At 52.0% G+C, this 18,011-nt stretch overlaps 3 protein-coding genes across 3 annotated transcripts; 1 reads left to right on the forward strand and 2 right to left on the reverse strand.

The window, feature by feature from the left end:
* On the reverse strand, positions 366-1,791 carry C25H1orf74 (chromosome 25 C1orf74 homolog). Its single transcript, XM_021377232.1, has one exon. The coding sequence runs from the start codon at positions 1,750-1,752 to the stop codon at positions 655-657; it is 1,098 nt and encodes a 365-aa protein (XP_021232907.1). The 5' UTR covers positions 1,753-1,791; the 3' UTR covers positions 366-654.
* Positions 1,856-8,886, reverse strand: IRF6 (interferon regulatory factor 6). Its single transcript, XM_021377231.1, has 8 exons — positions 8,820-8,886; positions 5,497-5,673; positions 4,674-4,878; positions 4,111-4,233; positions 3,859-4,005; positions 3,270-3,662; positions 2,746-2,864; positions 1,856-2,426 (listed from the first exon to the last, which is right to left on the reverse strand). Exons 2-8 carry the CDS (start codon positions 5,668-5,670, stop codon positions 2,205-2,207), a joined length of 1,383 nt encoding a protein of 460 aa, XP_021232906.1. The 5' UTR covers positions 5,671-5,673; positions 8,820-8,886; the 3' UTR covers positions 1,856-2,204.
* GUCA1B (guanylate cyclase activator 1B) lies at positions 9,040-17,626 on the forward strand. The gene is made up of 5 exons (XM_021377234.1): positions 9,040-9,108; positions 9,286-13,507; positions 14,318-14,467; positions 15,718-15,832; positions 16,394-17,626. The coding sequence occupies exons 2-5, from the start codon at positions 13,304-13,306 to the stop codon at positions 16,519-16,521; spliced, it is 597 nt and encodes a 198-aa protein (XP_021232909.1). The 5' UTR covers positions 9,040-9,108; positions 9,286-13,303; the 3' UTR covers positions 16,522-17,626.

Consider the following 18,011-nt stretch of genomic DNA (forward strand, 5'->3'; position numbering starts at 1 on the left):
GTATGTAGAGAAACAACCATTCAATTCCCTTCACTTATTGTTTCCCTGCATGGGAAATATTTCACCCTGCACCATCTCTACTGACATCCAACAATAAAACCAGGCCTGTATACCACCCACCTTGAGCACCCTTCACCCTGCCCTCCCAGCCCAGGCTCAGCTGTACCCCCAGCTTGTCTCGTGGCCAAACACCCTCAGCCATGTCTGCTTCTCTCTCATGCTCAGCACGTTAATTTGGTAGAGCCACATTTTCCAGCCCATCAGAGCTGCGCAGGCTTTATGGCAGCGCTTGTCCCATGGGCTCAGCCACGAGGTGTGACACCACATCACACACACAGTACAGAGCCTACAACAAGCTTCACAAATTAGGAATACTGCAGCGTTAGCATTTTTTATTAATCCTCAGTCTTTCACAGCAAACATACCCAATAACAAACTCCACAGTCGGGATCCAGGCTGTGGAGCTGCTTTGGGTGTTCATCCACATACTTGGGACGTGCATGGACTTGATCCACACCTGGCCTGAGCGGTCAGGCCCAAACCCATCTGGTTGGTGCTCAGGGCCTCCCTACGGTGCCTCAGTGCGTTCCCCACCTCAACCCTGAGGCATGTGAGAAACAGGGTGAAAAGCCAGTGTTTGGTTGTCTGTTTGTGTCACAAGGCAACTGCTGGCAGCGACACCACTTCACTGGAAATGCAGAGATCAACGAAGTCACTCTGTGCGCAGAAGTCATCCCTCAGCTCCTCGCGCCAGGCGTCCAGCATCTCCTGCAGCTCTGCACAGAGGCTCTCGGGGATACTGAAGGAGCAGATCTGCACCTGGAGTCCACCCTGTATCCTGGGGCAGGAGGCCTGGGCCGTGAACACCCTGAGCGGCGTCAGTGCCAGGCAGTTCTCGCCGCCCTCCTCCACGGGGAAGGTGTAGGCAGCTGGGTAGCCCAGCAGCACCCCGAACACAGTGCAGAGGTTCCAGCCGGTGGCCACGACCTCACTGCAAGACACGGGGGTGTTGGCAGCCTCCTCTGCAGCCACGAGGTGGACCAAGAGGGCCTCGAGGTGGCCCCTGATGGCTGCAGCCTCGGCTGGGCCGCAGAGTGCGGGGCTGCACCGCGCCGCAGCCACATCCATGAAGGGCGCAGGGTGAGCACGGAGCGCGGCCTCCAGCTGTCGCCGGGCACGGCCCGGGTGCAGCAGCAGCACCTCGCCCGCCACGCCCAGCAGGTGCAGGCGGCACAGGGCCAGCCCGGCCTCCCGCAGCCTCTCCACGTAGCGCCGCAGCTCGGCGGGCCCCGCCGCCCCACAGTCGTACAGCAGCGCCGGCTTCAGCCCCGCCGCCACCGCCAGCACCTCTCCGGCCAGCTGCAGGGCGCGGGCTGCCGCCAGCCGCCGCCTGGACCCGGCCCCCAGCGCCTCCCGAGCCGCAGCCACCAGCTGCGGGGCGGGCAGCAGGCGCTGCGCCTCGCCACGGCCCGCGGGGCCCATGGCCAGGCCCCGGCCTAGAGTAGCGGCGCATCCGGCGCCCGCAGCTTCCGGCCCGGACACAGCGCCACGCGAGGCCGGGGCGGAGCGGCCTTCCCGGGCGGGCCCCAATGGAGAGGGGCGGAGCGGCCTATGGCGGCGGACCCGGCCCCACTGAGGAGGAGCCGCGGCCGCGTCTCCGTGAACACGGAAGAGCGCGTAGCCGAACGGTGCTGCGGCTGCAGGCGCGGAGGTCAGAGCTCCCTCTTCCTTTCGGCGTTGTTCTAACTGCATGCATGCCAAGAGATATCAAGTAGAAAGCACAGTGGAAGATAGAGGAGCGAGCCTGAGAGCTTGCAGCTACAGGCTGGTTAAAAAGAAATAAAATAAGACAAGGTAATGTTAAGGCAATTTTAATAGAGTACAGATTAATTTTTCCTCTCCCCCCCATCAAGTGTTTATATACAGGATTGTCAGTATTTGGGTTAAAAAATATTACAGAATTAAAAATCTGATTTATACATAGTGGTGGCTTAAGCAAGTAGCTAAAAACAGTGAGTAGAAGCATTCCTTATTCCCTTTATTTATAACACTCCCAAAACAAAAGTACCATGAGACTGGGGAAATTCAATCAGAAAACCAGATTTACAGATTTCATTCAGGTTCAGGCAAGGCACTTGTCAAAAGTTTTCTCTTATATACAAGGTAGGGAACCCAGGGCACAGCGCAGGAAGACTGAGCACCCATCACTGTGCGGGCAGTGGCTGTGCCATGTGCATGGTGGGAGCCTGCATTGGCCACCCCTCCTGGTGGGTCTGCAACAGGCGGTACAGCTGCTTCAGGTGAGCCACAATGTTGTCTTTGATGTCAGGTGTAGAGATCTGAAGCCGCACACTGCCGCTGTCAAAGGAGCGCGTGAAGTCACCGGAAAACATTTCGTATATCATCCGGGCCACAACAGGGATGACCTGTTGAAGAAATCCATCATTTCAGCCTAGCAGTCACACAGTATGTCTCTGTTCCCCAGCAGAGACTCCTTGCCAGAGAAGGTTCCCTGCAGGATAGCTTCCACAGTCACCTAAAACACACCCACAGCTCCGTGCTATTCGGCACACACACAACACCTGCATTTGCTGTGACAAAAATCCAGCAGCCCTCTTGGGGTTTCCCCCTGCCAGTGACCACAGCAGAGAAGAACAATTCTCTGGTTCCTGCGGGTATCGATCCAGAGCCAGTGCACTGCCCGTGCAGGGCTATCACATGTCACTCGTGTGCCTTCATTCCTACCTGAACCACAATCAGCTTTCTCTCCCGAGGTTTTCCATCAGGCCACTCTTCCCCAAAACAGAAGTAGATCTCAAATGGTGGCTGTTTCTCAATTTGTCCTTTCTGGTGGGCAATCAGCTCTAGGAAGAAAAGCAAAAGGCTGCAGGGTTGTCCACCTTTTGGATAGAAATGTTCACCATGTCCCACCTCACTACACTGTGCTAGGTCTTAACTATGGGCTGTCCCTTGCCAGAGCTGCTTCTTACACATCCACAATTAGAGCCTATTACTTGAATCCAGAAAAACTTTCTGTAAAAGCAAGTCCCACCGTAGTTCTCAGAGCATTAAATGAGTGCCCAACCACTTCATTCCAATGCACACCTGCCCCACAGTCCACTGAGGTCAGGGGAAGCAGAGATAACTATTCATGCTTCATGCATATGAAAACTGATTAGCACATCCAAAGCAACCCCCAGGACAGACCACCCCTTCCAATAACGTCACCAAGGGCCCAAAGTTATCTTCCAGAAGCAGAATCTACCTACCGCTTAGGAATGTTTCCAAACAGAAGAGTTTGACTTTCTTTTGCCTCTCAATCAAATTTGGTGTAGTGGCAGAAGGCGCACAGGGACCGGACCAGTACACCTTGCACTGGCAGAGCCGCACAGCGTAGATGGCATGGCCACTGACCTCCAGGATCAGTCCCCTGTCCATAACATCCAGCAGCCGACTGGTGAAGATCTTTTGCTTTTCATTGGTGATTTGCTCTGTTCCTGGAAACCTTACTTGCTCCAAATTAATAGGCCCAAAGAGCTCTTCCTGGTCTGGCATAGGACCCAGCTCTCCGTAGAACAGTCTGCATCCCTGTGGGTTGCTCACAGTTGTCGTCTGCCCAGTCTCCTTTCCTCGATATTCAAACTTGATTTCTAGGTCTGTCACTGAGAGAAACTGTCAGTAGGACTTTTCCTGGACCTCTGCACATACATCAGCAGTAGAGACAAATCATGCAATCCAAGCTAGGCTTGCAGGGATGTTTTAGCTATACACAGATGCTAACAAGCAAAGAGGATTAAAAAAAAAAAATTTTGATTTTTCAAGTACAATGACAGAAGCACTACAAACCCAGAAACATACTTGGAAGAGAGCTGATCCAGAGCTCCGGGCTGCTGAAGAAGTCATGCTGCAGAGCAGTCGGAGGCATCTCCATATCCAGAGGTTCATTCTTCGGCCACACAGCTTCAGGGCTGCAGTTCTCCGCGCTGGCTGGAGCCATCGGAGAATCTACAGAAAGGAATTGACTCTTCACTAAGCCAAGTCTTAATTTCAAGCATGCGCCAATATACAAGCAAATAACTTCACTATTACATTACAGACTATGGCACCAACCGTTGATATTAAGAAACGGAAATGTCTCTTGAATAGGGACATGCTGAGATGGATTCAATTCTTCCTCTTCGTCTTCATCAAGATCATTTTCCTTCTCGTCCCATGGAGCTGAGCCAGTGGAACCTGCAAACAAGCACAAAGCGGGTAGACAATTGGTATGAAACACTGCAATGCATTTCTTGAAAAAAAAAAAAAAAAGTAGTTTTCATATTGGCTTGGCACAATATCAGAAGTTTATTTCTGGCTTTAAGTTAAAAAAAAAAAAAAGAAAATCTCATCTGTACAACATTTCAAGCTTACTACCTGTTTATAGAAAGCTGAGGGTACAGGAACTATCGGTAATACTGGATTTTTTAGCAGAAAACATGCAACTGCATGCAGCTCTATTGGTTTTAGTACAGGCATACTATGGCTCGAAGTCCTCTTAAAGTGCAGCTGGGCTCACAGCAGCTGCCAGGCACTGCACACAAAGGCAGCTGGGGAGTTAATGCCACGCAGGGGAAGGTGCACACATTGGACAAGCGCCTGCTCAGTAACCAGCTCTGTGCCAGCAAGGCCCTCACCTGGATTAATGATTGATCCCTGGGACTGCGGGATATCGCACACTTCATAAATTTTCACGGGATTCATGGGCACCTCCTTGGTGCCATCATACATCAAATTAAACTCCCGGCTTTTGTTAAGAGCACATCGGAGCTGGGCTTTCCACTTTGCAGGGTCTGGCTCGTCGACTCCTTCCTGGTACTTCCCTGTTTCCACAGCCCATGCCTGGGGACAAAGTACAGCACCATACTCAGTCCAGCCCTCACAGTAGAGCTGCTTCTATCAGAAATGAAGCTTAGAAACAAATTTAGCATGAAATCCCTCTCTTGCAGAAGCCTTAACCGCAGCTCTTCTGATAACAACAGCAGACGTTCCCTCCTTAATAGCTTTACCCATTAAGAGGAAAAGAAAAAAATAAACATGTAAATTCAGAGCATGCATCTTCATACAAGTTAAGTACCAGCCGCACAGGATTGTGCACAGAGTCTCTCTGGGTGTCTCAGCCACAATACCAGAAACCATTTCTGTCAGCATCTCCTGTGCAGGGGATGGATTTGGTTACAACGGAGCAGAGCAGCCCCAGGCACCAACATGAGAGCATCAGCCATCCGCTGACCACGCAACCAGACATCACCAGGCCTGTGGCAGTCTGAAAGGGTTAAGGAAGTGTACGCCTTTCTAGTGCAGCGCCAAGCTTGGCATCCAGGTGCACAAAGTGGCATTTCAGAGGGCCAAGAAAGAGGACAAAATGCACCTGGAAACTGTTACTGAAATGCCTATTGAGCTCTGGGGACAACAATTCGGCCCTTTGTCTCTGTGTAGCCAAGCTTCTCCCTGCCTCACCTTGAAGATGGTGTTCTCCTCCTCGTGCTGCGGGCTGTGCCGGGTCGCGTGCTTCCAGGGGATCTGGAACCGCTTGGCTTCTCGGTTCAGCCAGATGAGGCCGGGGTACATCCCGCTGTCCACCTGGGCCACGAGCCAGGGCTTCAGGCGCACTCTCCGCGGGTGTAACGCCATTGTCTACGGAAGACAGAGGTGATAGCAGACCAACTGCAACGGGTTAGTTGAGATTCCTCTTGTTTAAAAAGTTAACTTCATGGAAAAGCACCCGATGGGGTGCTACTGCTATCCGCTGTTGTTACTGCACACTGAAATCACTAACTCCGACTTAGCTAGCGACTCTTCTACCAGGAGGAGCAACAAACGGATCACTAAGCAGGGACTATAATTATTTCTAGAACAACAGCTTGGTAAATATTCCAGTAAGTAGACATGTGCATTATTCATGTTAACTGGGAAGGGTGAGCCCCAGCCGAGCCCAAGCTGGAAATGCTGCACAGGAGAAAAAGCCACCAGCAAGCCACAGCAAGAACTGACACTGGAATTCCAGAAGCCTCCACTGAACAGAATCTCTCACCCAGTTTTCCTTCAGTCCTGTCAGTCTTGCCTCGAGAAAGACAAAGCTAACATGCGAACTCTGAAGTTTTTGCCCCAGCTGAGATATAGGGAGAACCACCCACATGAAGCAGAGGGGACTGCTTTGTCAGAGATGGGCTTTCTTCCAAAAGTCAAGTCATGTCTTTCCTCAAGTTCCTTAATGCAGTAGAATCATCTGCAAACATCACTGCAAGGTGCTGACCTACATTAACCGTGATGTTTATCCAGGAGGACATGAACTGCAAGTCCATGCTCACGCCAAAAACTGAGTAAGACTGCCCTAATGGTTTCTTACGAAAACAAAACTGCAGTTAAACAATAAATTGGATGCGTTAAGTAGTATCGTGTTGCTGCTACATTCATAGCCAACAATATTCTTCCTCATCAGAACAGACAGACAGAGTTCACTGCCTCCCTGCAGGAAAAGGCAGCATTTAGCACCTTTTGGGGGGAGGGATTTATGCTCCATGCCTTAAGAAGGCATCTCTCACACATTCATTTTGTGAATCGTGAAACAACGAGAAAAAATGGCAAATTTCCCGTTAATAAAGCAAGCATGGGATAAGTAAATGCTTCACCATAAGCCCTGAACACTGCTACAGGAGTTGCAAAATGCGCCTAGCAGCAGAGATAGAGGAGATTAAAAAGCCTATCCAAGAACTAGTCCAGGAACAGGTTTTATTTGTTCAAATACCCACAGATCCGATTCAAATGCAAGTGTTCGCACAAAATTAATCTGAACGCGACTTATTTTATCTGTTAAGCAAAGAAAGTGTCCCGATTTCATTGCAAAACGTGTTTAAATAATACTTTGGAAACGTGCTCAGCCAAGGACCCTGGCATATTAGCAGAGCGTTCTCCAGGTGCTGCAAAGGATCAGAAAGGAATCCTCACCATTATTTTTCTGCTTCTGAAACTGCCGTATCAGTTACCTGCATGCAAAATCCCGTCAGAATTAAGCACTCCGTAGCGTGTTTGCAAAGACACAAAGTCCAGGTTAATCCTGGACTTAGAATTGAGACAAAAACAACAAAAATCAGGTATTGATTTCATTTGCAAAGGGAAAAAGCAGTGACTTCTCCTTGGAACAAGGAAATCCTAACTGAAGCTAGTTTCCATGACTTCTTGCGCATGTAACTTTACTACGAGCAGCCCCTCTGCCTCTAGTAACACACACATTTGCAAGGCCACGATGGAACAGAAACCCAGACACCACAGAGAAAAATTCATGCCTGCCTCTCCAAGAAAATAAATTCAGTCACGTGCACGGTGCGTTGGCGCTGCCGTATTGGCTTCGAATTGTCCCCTGGATGACAGCCAGCCTCTGTCAATACCAGACGTTACAATGCTTTATGACCTTTTATCACCAATGACTTGTTGACACACTAAGAGAGCAAACCAACTTGAATCCATTGCAGCAGACAGTGAGTCAGCCCCGCGCAGCCTTCAACTTCCATCCCACGAATCCGCGACCACCGGGCGCTGCGAGGGCGAGACGTTACCCAGCGAGAGCTCACGGGGCCTGGGGGACGAGCAGCCATCCCGCAGCCCACTGACGAAGGTCAGGGTTGGCCACAGTTGATCTCAGCTGTCGGCACAGCTGTCAGCCAGCGTACCAGCACGCAGCACACCCGGAAAAGGCTGCCTGCAGCCTGCCTCCACCACACTGCAGAGGGGCTGCTCGGGGAACACGGGGCTGTCCGCTCTGATGGCGGAGCACGGCTGCCCTGCGCTCTGCCCGCAGCGGTACCCGGGGCTGAAGGATGCTCCGTGCCCCTCCTGCCTCCCTCCCGCACACCTCTCCCCAGAGCGTCGCGGCCCACGGGTTTTCCCAGCTGCGGCGCTTTCAGGCTCTGCCAGCACCGCCAACACTCAGCACCTTCCCACCTCGCTCACAGCGCCTCTAAGGAAGGAAGGGGCGTTCTCTGGGCGCAGCTTTGCAGTACCACGGGCTGGGCACCTCGTTCCTCGCTCGTTAACTTTGTTTGATGACATTATCGTGCATCTAAGGGATTATTATTTTTTCTTTCCCAAAGGCAAGCAGCTCAACCCTTAGTATCAATGTTCCCACTGAGGAACACGCTGAACTTTCATCCAGTTCGCTGACACTTCACCAACCCCCCCCACCTCCGCACGGGGAACCTGCTCCCACATCTCAGAGCTTCGAACATCACCGCTTCCCTAAAGCCCCACAGCCCCTCGGCCCCCCGGCGCTCAGCGCAGCCACGAGCCCTTTGAGCACGATTAACCCTCGCGATTCCCACGGCAGGGCTCGAGAGAAGGGGCCGCCCCGGGTGCTGGGTCTCACAACGGCGCTATGGGAGCAGCCGTCGGGGCACGGGGGGACAAGACCCACCCCGTCCTGCCCCAGGCCTCGCTTCTGCCGACTCGAAAGACGTCGCCTAAGGCAAACGACAGCACGACCCGTGCGAGCAGATAGAGAAGGCAATAAACGGACACCCTCGGCGCGCTTCACCCTCCCGCTGCCGCCGGGCCGGGCAGTTCCCTCCCCTCGCAGCCCGGAACGGGCCGGACACCTCCCGGCAGGAAACCCGCGGGAGCGGCGCCTCGCACGGAGCCGACTCCTCGCCCCATCGGCCGCCCGCCAGCTCCGACCCGGCCCCGCGCCCCGACCCGCTCCGCCGGGACCCCGCACCGAGCGCGCCGCGCCCGGGGAACGGCCCCGCACCGCCGGGCCCCGCCGCACCTCCCGGCCCCGCGCCACTCACCGCTCCTCCGGGGGAGGGGGGCCGCGCCGAGGCAGGGGCCGCTCCGCGCCCCGGGGCTCTCCGCCGCCCCGCGGGGCCCGCGCGTGGGCGCAGCGGCGGGGCGGCGCCGGCGGAGGGGCGAGGGGAGCGCGGCGGCGGCGGCGCGCACACGGCAGCGGCTCCGCCCTCACCTGCCTCCAGGTGCGCCGGGCGCAGCCGCGCCACCGCCCGCCCCGCCCACGGCCGTGGGCTGGCTCCGCTGCGCTGCGCTCCGGCCCCGCGGGTGGGGGCAGCGGCGGCGCCCCGGCGTGTGAGCGACCTGCTTTGCTTCTTTCTTTCTGCTTTTTTTTTTTTTCATAGTGGAATTTGTAAAAACAAAATGACCTTCGTCTTTTTTTTTTTTTTTTTTACCCCCCCCCTTCAAAACCCGTTTGGCCCAGCAGATCCACCCATTAAGTTTAAAGGCAAAACTTTTTTTTTTTTTTAGGATTCGCGCGCTGCCACCTTCTCAGAAAGCCGGCTCAACGTTCCCCCTCCCGCAGCCCCGTCCCTGCGTGCACCCACCTCCACCTCGCTGCCTGCGGCATCCCTCAGCATCCCGCCGGTCTCGCCTCTCATTCGCCTTTCATTTCTATTCCCTGTAGGTGGGGAACCGTGACTCAGTGGTGAATCTCGGTTTCAGGAGATCACATAATGCTTCACCATCCAGTTTCAATGAACTAGAAAAAAACGGTGGGAATTTCCCTCCTCCTTCGTCACAGAACACTGTGGACAGGGCTGAATCCTGACTTTGGGAAGACTAAGCTACTCCCAGAGCTTAATGCTACCCCACGATTTAGGGATTATATATGCAGAATGCTGGAAATCTTCACTTGAACAGAAAATAGAGCTCTGCGTTTTCCTTGGGAAGCGTGCCTTGAAAGATGCCGAGTGCAGGATAAACCTTTCAGCCTTCATTTGGCACTGAAGTGTGGCCATGGGAGGTGACACTGAGCAGGAGTTTGTCGGCACATAGCAAAATGCCTGGCAATGAGCACAATAGGTGCGAGAGAGAAACACCTAAGGTTGATGTTTCCTTTGTAGGACAGTGCTGCGCTGGTGAACTTCAGATTTGGTTGCTTGGTTTTCTCTTTTTTTGATATGGAAAGCGAGGGACAGCTGCTCCTGTAATAATACCCCCATGTTATTAGTCCTGCCATACAACAATCTGCAATGCAATGACCAATGTGGTGAGCACCTACAAAGAGATGCTCGGACACCGGGCTGAGCTCCCGGCCAAGTGTGGGAAACCTTTGATCTCTTCCCAAGCAACTCAACACCAGCACCGAGCGCGTCCGCCCCGCGTTCCTGCCGCCCGCACAGCTGTCTGCCGGCCATGGGAGAAGCCGGGGCGGTTCAGGTTTGTGGCCGGACGCTCAGGGCGCCTCGGAATGTTCCCTGGGCAGAGCTCTGCTCCTCCCAGGCCTGCCCCGGGGATGCTGCACGCCGCCCATCCCAAGGAGCGCTCGCGCTGCTGTGCATGAAATGATGGAGCAGAGCAGAACGTCTGCACGCAGACCTTGCTGTGCCTCCGGTTTCATAGGAGCCGATCCCTCGCAGCAGCCAGGCCTGCCCGCACGCTGCCGGCCTCTGCTGAGCAGCACTGCGCCTGCCAGGCTTGTGACACAGAGCTCTGCAGGGCTCTTTTCCCCGAGTTCCTCCCGGGCGCTGCCGCAGCGTGTGGCAGCATGTTGTGCTGGGGAGCTGACGGGAAAGGAGCCGTCTCTTTTTCCGTGCTCTTGGCGGGGAAACTTTGCAGCGTTTCAGCTGTACGGGCGATGCTCTGAGGACGTGTAATCAGACATTCCCGTTCACAGCTCATCACCTAAAGGGCTCATTCTGATGTGGTATTTTCTTAGCGGGTATCACCCTATAAAGCAATGATCCTAACCTTTCAAAGACCACCAGGCTCCTTATTACAGTGACCTGCATCTATTTTTTGAGGCACGCAGAGAACTCCTTTGGTTGATAAGCCGTCCTTCACAACGTGACAGCCTGCTGGCCAGGCGATGGAGGCTGTGTCTGTAGTCTGCAGAGTGCACACTCTGGGACAGCAAGAACGTCTGCAGAGGAATTTTCATCCCAGGAGCTATGAGATTTCATTTCAGTACTGAATTAACATCAGTAGTTTTATTAGCGTGATTGCATGCCCTGATATGAGCAGTAACACCGGGTAGATTTTGTAGCCCAGGTCTCTTTCAGTCCTCTGTCCCTGGCTAGAAAAGATCGGAGTCATCGAAACAACGAGGAGCCATTTTCTGTCCTGGGAACAGATCGCTAGGTTCCCATAAGGCAAAACACAATTATGCAATGAGGCAGCATGCTGTCCCAGGCATGCAGAGTCTTGTTCCGCACTCTCGGTGCTCGCATTCCAGCATGCAGCCGTGCACGGGAGCGCTGCACAAAATGGTGCAGAGCCCTCCAATGTGCTGCAGGAGCGTGCAGAGCCCCCCAGCCCATCCCCCAGCAGAAGCATCTCTGCATCTTGCAGGCCCTGTGACCCGGATAGAGCCGTGCCCTCACCAGCTGTTAGGTGAGATCAATCAAGGAACGTCAAGTGGGGAAAAAGCTTCATGCAGGAAAAGAAATGGAGAATGAGACAAATCAAATACCACAGTAACAGCTGGTTGGCAGAGGCTGCTTTCCAGCAGGTCTGGGTGAAAGGCGAGTGCTGGCAGACAGATCCAATGAACTCCAGGTGTCACAGTGCTCTGCTGCCAATGAGTTATCTCACATTCAAGGGGTTGAAATTTGTCCACAGCATTTGTAAAAGGAAGGATTAATCTCGTTAATCCCATTGCGTTCTAGGTGCAGAGAGGGACAAACACGACTCCTCCAAATTATCAAGCCAAAATAGTTGATTTCCATTGAAGGAGAAGAGCCTTACCTTCCTGGCAACTCCCCTGCTCTTCCCTACCCATCGCTATTACTGCTGTGCAGCTTTTGTCCTCTTCGTGCTTAAGACCCTGAAGTGAATCCATCACCCATTGCCTGGGCATCCTCACACGCTGACCATTACTGACAGCCCCGAGCTGTGCTCTGCTCCTGCAGATCTGTGTGCACACACACACACAGATGCCTGCACACACACCGCTATTGGCAGCTCATTGACAGGTGTAAGCAGATTAAGAGGAAGCCCCATTCTCACTGCAGACTCAAAACGCTCCCACTACAGAGTGGGACTGTTGACCTCTGTTTTTCCATATGAGAAACTCTTCTTCCCAAGCCAATCTGCTTCCAAAAAAGAACAGCTTAAATCGTGGTGGTCTTTCATATTATTATAATGGGGAGTGTATTGTTTCCTATTAACACTACTCCAATCCTCTTAAAAGGAGAATCCTATCTAGCTATCAGCCTGGCTCAGGCACATTTTTAGCTACAGGTCATTTCTTTCCAGCTGACACAGATAAGTGGTCAGTTTCAAAACACCTGGGATGAGGAGGATTGGGGCTGGCAGCCCCAGCAGGAATAGGGAACAGTGGTGGGAAGGGGTTTTCAGCAGCAGGTGGCTGTGACCGGCCCCATACCAGGCTTCTACAGAGCAGGAGGAGGCCAGTGTTATAGACAGACTATGGCAAGGAAAAGTACTTCGACAGCAAAAGGTGCCAAAGAGGAATAAAGAGGCCTCAGGTTTTAGAAATACACATTTCTGTATAGAAAGGAAATAAAAGACGTGTGTTGCTTTTCATTGAAAATGGCCGTAGAGAAATAGGAACGTTTGCCTCTGTGCATTCAATTCTTTCCTCTCTCCCTTTGTATAGAGAAAAGCCTGTAGCAGGCATTTAATTAACTTTATATGCCAGTAGTCTCATTAATATTAGCAGCTTTTCTCATGTGAGAGCAGGGTTGTATGTATTAAATCAGGGTTTGCTCTGAATGTTTTTCATTCACATGCCCTGTTTCACTGAAAAGTTGGAGCACTCCCTGCAAAGAGGTGGTGTGTGCCTTCATTAGAAAAATTAATGTTGGGGAGCTTGCTTATTACCCTTCTTTTTAATGAAAAACACAATGAAGGGAACAGAGCTGTAGGTGATGTGCGAAGGGAAGCTCCGTTCCCAAATTCTTCAGCTTGAAGGTGTCAATGTGCAGGAGGACCCTGAGCCTCTGCAGTCTGCTTCTAAATAGGCCATAGCCCAGAACATCTGAAGGTCTCTGTGACTCATGGGTGGGAATCTCCTAATGATCTTAGTTATTTTTATACGTGTCTGCTGCCACATGCTGCTCTGCCCCAGCGCAGAGAACAGCTCTGTGAGCACCGGGTGAGCGCACGCAGCTGGGGAGGTGGGCACAGCCTGGGGAAGGAGGAAGGAGAAATTAAAAGACAAAAGCAAGGCAAAGGCACAATATTCACGTCAAATAGAGGCACGGGACAGCAAGGAAAAAGGAGCAGAAATAGCAAATAAAGGCATTAAAAGGACCGTACGGGCAAAGGACTTTGGATTTTCTCTTCTGCTTTACGGAGCAAAATGGGACAGCAGTTTACCAACGCTGAAGGGGAACAGACAGAGATCGATGTTGCTGAACTGCAGGAATGGTATAAGAAATTTGTGGTTGAATGTCCCAGCGGAACCCTCTTCATGCACGAATTCAAGAGGTTCTTCGGCGTCCAGGACAACCACGAAGCAGCAGAGTACATTGAAAACATGTTCAGAGCTTTTGATAAGAATGGGGTAAGTGGCGAGGAGTTCTTGCGCTGGTTTGTTGGTGATCAGCACCTTTCCTCCTGCAAGCCAGAGCTCCTCTGCTGCAGCTCCCACCCTGGTCACAATGCTCTGCTGGGGCACAAGGGGCACGTACTGCAGTGCTCGGTGTGGGCTGGGATGGCCTCACAAACCTGTGCGCTGACTAAGAGCAGAACATCCTTACTGGAGTGTTTGTAGATGGATTGAAAGGTTCGAGTTTAGGCAGTCGTATTTGTGACAATATTACTGAAAAGTCATCCAATTATCTCAGGCCGAATGGGAAAAAAATCTGTTATGGCGGGGAGGTTACAGTGGCTTGATATGCAGTAGAAGAAGTGTGTGTATGCATATACAGGGGGCATGTAACAAAACATTGATCGCAGATGCTCAAAAGCAAAGGAATGTCGGCTAACTTGGAACTCCCGGTTTCGATTCCCTTTGCTGTAGGGAAAGGGAAGCACCCTTTCCTGGGGTGCTTTCCCCAGGGCACCTGGGCAAGCAGGCTTTCTGGTTTAGTGGCAGTTTAGATGCTCTCGTGTATTTGTGCAAAAGCTAGCGTAATGCTCTCCTGTAATACCCATGGAAATGTAATATGCTTGCCTTTCTTACCTTGAGATGGGTAAGGGATGCTTGACAATCTTATTTTTCTGAAGCTCTTGATTGTATTCGAAGCAGCACAGATACTCTCGGCCCATGGTGTGTCTTCTGGCAGTTTTGCACTGAGGTTTTGTAATCAGTTTTCTATCAGCCATGCCCAGTTAAGTGTCAGTGAGACTCTCCTCTTTCCTCCTCCGTCAGGATAACACCATTGACTTTCTGGAATACGTGGCTGCCTTGAATCTTGTTTTACGGGGAAAACTGGAGCACAAGCTGAGGTGGACGTTCAAAGTGTATGACAAGGATGGGAATGGCTGCATAGACAAACCTGAGCTGCTAGAAATTGTTGAGGTAAGTCGGCGTTGCCTCATCGCTTATTTCAGCAATCGCAGTTCTTTGGCAACGTGGTGATGCACTCGGTTTTTGTGATAACTGGGTTTCAAGGCAGCTGTGGGCAGTGAAGCTGCAATGCCTGACCCTGGCGAAGGGTCAGAGGGTTGGTGGAGCCCAGCAGTGGGGACAGCAGCGCTGTGGGCTCCAGGTCTCTGCTCGGACCTTGCTGTCGGATGCTTTGCATCAGAACCCACTGCCTTGGCTGGAGGAGAGTGCTTCAGCCCTGCTCCTCGCAGCAGCCAGGCTTCGTGACTGCACAGCGGCTGAGAATACGCTGGGAGGCACAAACTAGCAGAGGAATCCCATTTGTAATTCGTCCTTTTTGGGTTTCTGTTCCGTGCTGAGTTTTAATTAGTGACTGTGAAGGTGTGCGAGGAGGCATGTGGGTTCGCAGGCAGACACGGGTAACTGGCCTTGAACTTCAGGTAAATCCCTCAGGGAGTGTGCCAGTCACACCTTCACCCCTTCACAGCCATATTTATGAACTTTAACTGGTGCTTATGGGATCCTTTAGGATTCGGGGGTAAACGCAATACCAAAAGAACTCAGCTGCGGAAAGCAAGTCCTTTGGGTAGCCAGCAGCTGGGAAATAGCAACCAACTTGTTACCTGCAGGGCCAGGGGCAGGTGGGGAGCATCGGGGAGCCGGACCTGGGCAGGTTCAATTATGGTTTTGAGGTCAGACTGGAATTGGCCAGAGCTGTGTTAGGCCCTCGCTAATCCCCTCTCTGGGAAGACATCGGACAAAACACTTCAGCCTAATGAGCAGAGATAATGATGAGCAGGTGGCTGTCATGTAAGGCCGAGGTGGGAGGAATAATTGAAACGTGCCATTTTCTGATAACAAAGTGGAGCAAGAGCTGGGGTCAGGGTATGTGCTGCTGCAGGTCGGGACTTGCAGCTTGGGCAGGAGCTCCAGGAGGGCTGGGAGGGAGGTGCTCTGCTCAGGCCTTAGGAAAAACTCATATTGGAAAGCCAGGTTTTCCCATCTGAAACTCTAGCCTCGTTCCTCCCAAAGGAGCCCTGAGGTCTTGACCATGCTCTGTGAGGGAAGCAAACAGGAGGCAGCAGCTTCAAGGCACAGATAAAGGAATCCTTAGAAAGCTGCAGCCTTTGTAAAAGGCCTCTACGCTGCTGCCAAAACAACGAATTTCATCACTGCTCTTCATTTTCCAAGCCTTTCTTCTGACCTGTGAACTTCTTTTTCAGTCCATCTACAAGCTGAAGAAAGTGTGTCGGTCGGAGGTGGAGGAGAGGACTCCGCTGCTCACGCCAGAGGAAGTTGTGGACAGGATATTTCAGTTGGTGGATGAGAATGGGGATGGTAAGGAACTGATGGCTCCGATTGCATTCATGCATAATGAAAAGTTATCTCTGCTGGGCAGGCTGGTTTTAATTACGTTTATCAAGAAATCGCTTAGAATGGTCGTATTACTCAGACAGTTTGGGTTTGGTTCTGGTTTGTTCACGGTCAGAACCGAGAGCAGCTGGTGCCGCAGGAGGAAATCTGTTCTTATTTTAATGTAAAATGTCCCCATTCTGTCTGGATGCTGCACCAGCCTTGTTCTCAGAGTGCCCACAGCAGCCAGAGAGCGCATCCATCCCAGCCTGTGAACTGCTGCCCGATGGTGCCTGCAGGGTGTGCTTTTGATCCTGGCACAGCCCTGTGAGCTGAGGTGACACTGCACACTAGCCAAAGGGATTGGGGGGGGTTGGAATGAATGGGTGGGGTTGCAGCCCCATTATTGGCCTCTTTTAGCCAGCTGACCTATAGAGTCTGTACGGGGAAAACACAGGAGGTGCTTTTCAGTTCCTGTTGTCCTCTTCTTGTGTCTGATCTGTCCTGTTTTGTCTCCCTGTCCTGTCCTCCTCACCTCCCACACAGGGCAGCTGTCCCTGGATGAGTTCATTGACGGGGCCAGGAAGGACAAGTGGGTGATGAAGATGTTGCAGATGGATGTGAACCCCGGGGGATGGATCTCGGAGCAGAGGCGGAAAAGTGCTTTGTTTTGAGGGAGCCCGGTTTTGATGCGGCTGAAGATGGGTGCAGACTGTGGCTGTGGCTCCCTTACTCCAGGGTGTAGTGGCTTTCCTTGTCAGTACAATCTCGGCATCCAGATGAAAACTGCAGTGGCTGAAGAAGCCGTATCTCAATCTAAAACCCGTGCTCTGCGAGGACTCCTGGTACCCAGAGACTATTTTTAGCCCGTGAATAAGTCTCTCTGTGTACACAACGCCACGTTTGCCAGCTCTGGTTTTTGGTTACACCCCGAGGAACAAACTTTCCATGGTGAAGTGGAGCGGGACCTGGGCTGTGTCTGGTCTGGGCCACAGAGCAGAGAAGTGAGAACCTGGTGCTGCGGTGCCATCTCCGTGCAGGGCAGCGTCTGCATCACTGATGTCTGCAGATACAGACACTAACCCAAAAGCAACGGCAATAGGGGTGCTCTGATGACAGTCTGCACCATCTGGACTATTGCTACGGTACATAAAGAGGATGCATATTTAGTGGATTATACTACTAATAATGTGAAGTGATTGAACACCAATGTATTGCTATCAAACAAGTAGATTATAAGGTTTATATTCAGTGTAAGCCAAGGCTACACAGAGCTGAGGAAAAGGCAGCACGTGGGCTGGGCAAGGGGGAGCAGTCACTGCGAGTGCCTCCCTCTGTGGGGCAGATTCTGCTCCTTGCACGTGGGATAAGGGCTGCAGGAAGAGCAGGGTCAGCACAGCAGTGTCACTGCAGTGAGGGGGTGGCACTGCTGTGCTGGAGAACAGGAGGGGACAGGACAAATCTGCTGCGTTGCTGGAGGGGTACAGTGGTTTTACACTGGACTTCTATTTAGCCACTGCAGAGAGAGAATTGGCACAGCTTGGAGGTTGAGCTCTGCTGTTCTCCCAGCTGACCCGTAGACCTATAGCTGTATGAAAGAAGTTGAGTTGGGCTCGTTCTTCGGTTCACTTTCCTTGGGTTTATTTCTCAAATCATTTTTTCTTTACAAGAAAATATTCACCTGCAAAATAACGTGAGATTTCGTGTTTTACTTTTCCCATGGGATCACTGGGCCAAGCCACATCCATGAAGAAGCTGGCAATCTCTCTTTTTTTTTTTTTTTTTTTTTTTTTTTTTTTGTGGGGTTTTTCGTGGCCTTTAATTGTGACAGTAGTACCTTCCACCAGGTGACCGCTTTCCTGGTTTGCAGTTTTGTCCACTTAACCAGTGCTTAAGTTCAGGAATAGGATGAAGTGTTTAGGGTAGGGCACGGTCAGTGCTGGAGACCAAATACACATACATTTCCACTTTGAGACAGCCTTTCTGAGTGCTCTCTGTATATACACTCTCACTGTTGGCATGTCTGCTTATCAGAGCAGATTAGACTCCTCGCTCATGCTGCTGTCAGGTCGTGTTCAAGGCTCATTCAAGTCAACAGTTCATCTGCCTGGAAGAAACATCTCCCTTCCAGCTGATACGAGGACCTGGGAGAAAGGATTCACTT

This window comes from Numida meleagris, chromosome 25 (assembly GCF_002078875.1).
Source record: "Numida meleagris isolate 19003 breed g44 Domestic line chromosome 25, NumMel1.0, whole genome shotgun sequence".
NCBI classification, from domain to species: domain Eukaryota; kingdom Metazoa; phylum Chordata; class Aves; order Galliformes; family Numididae; genus Numida; species Numida meleagris.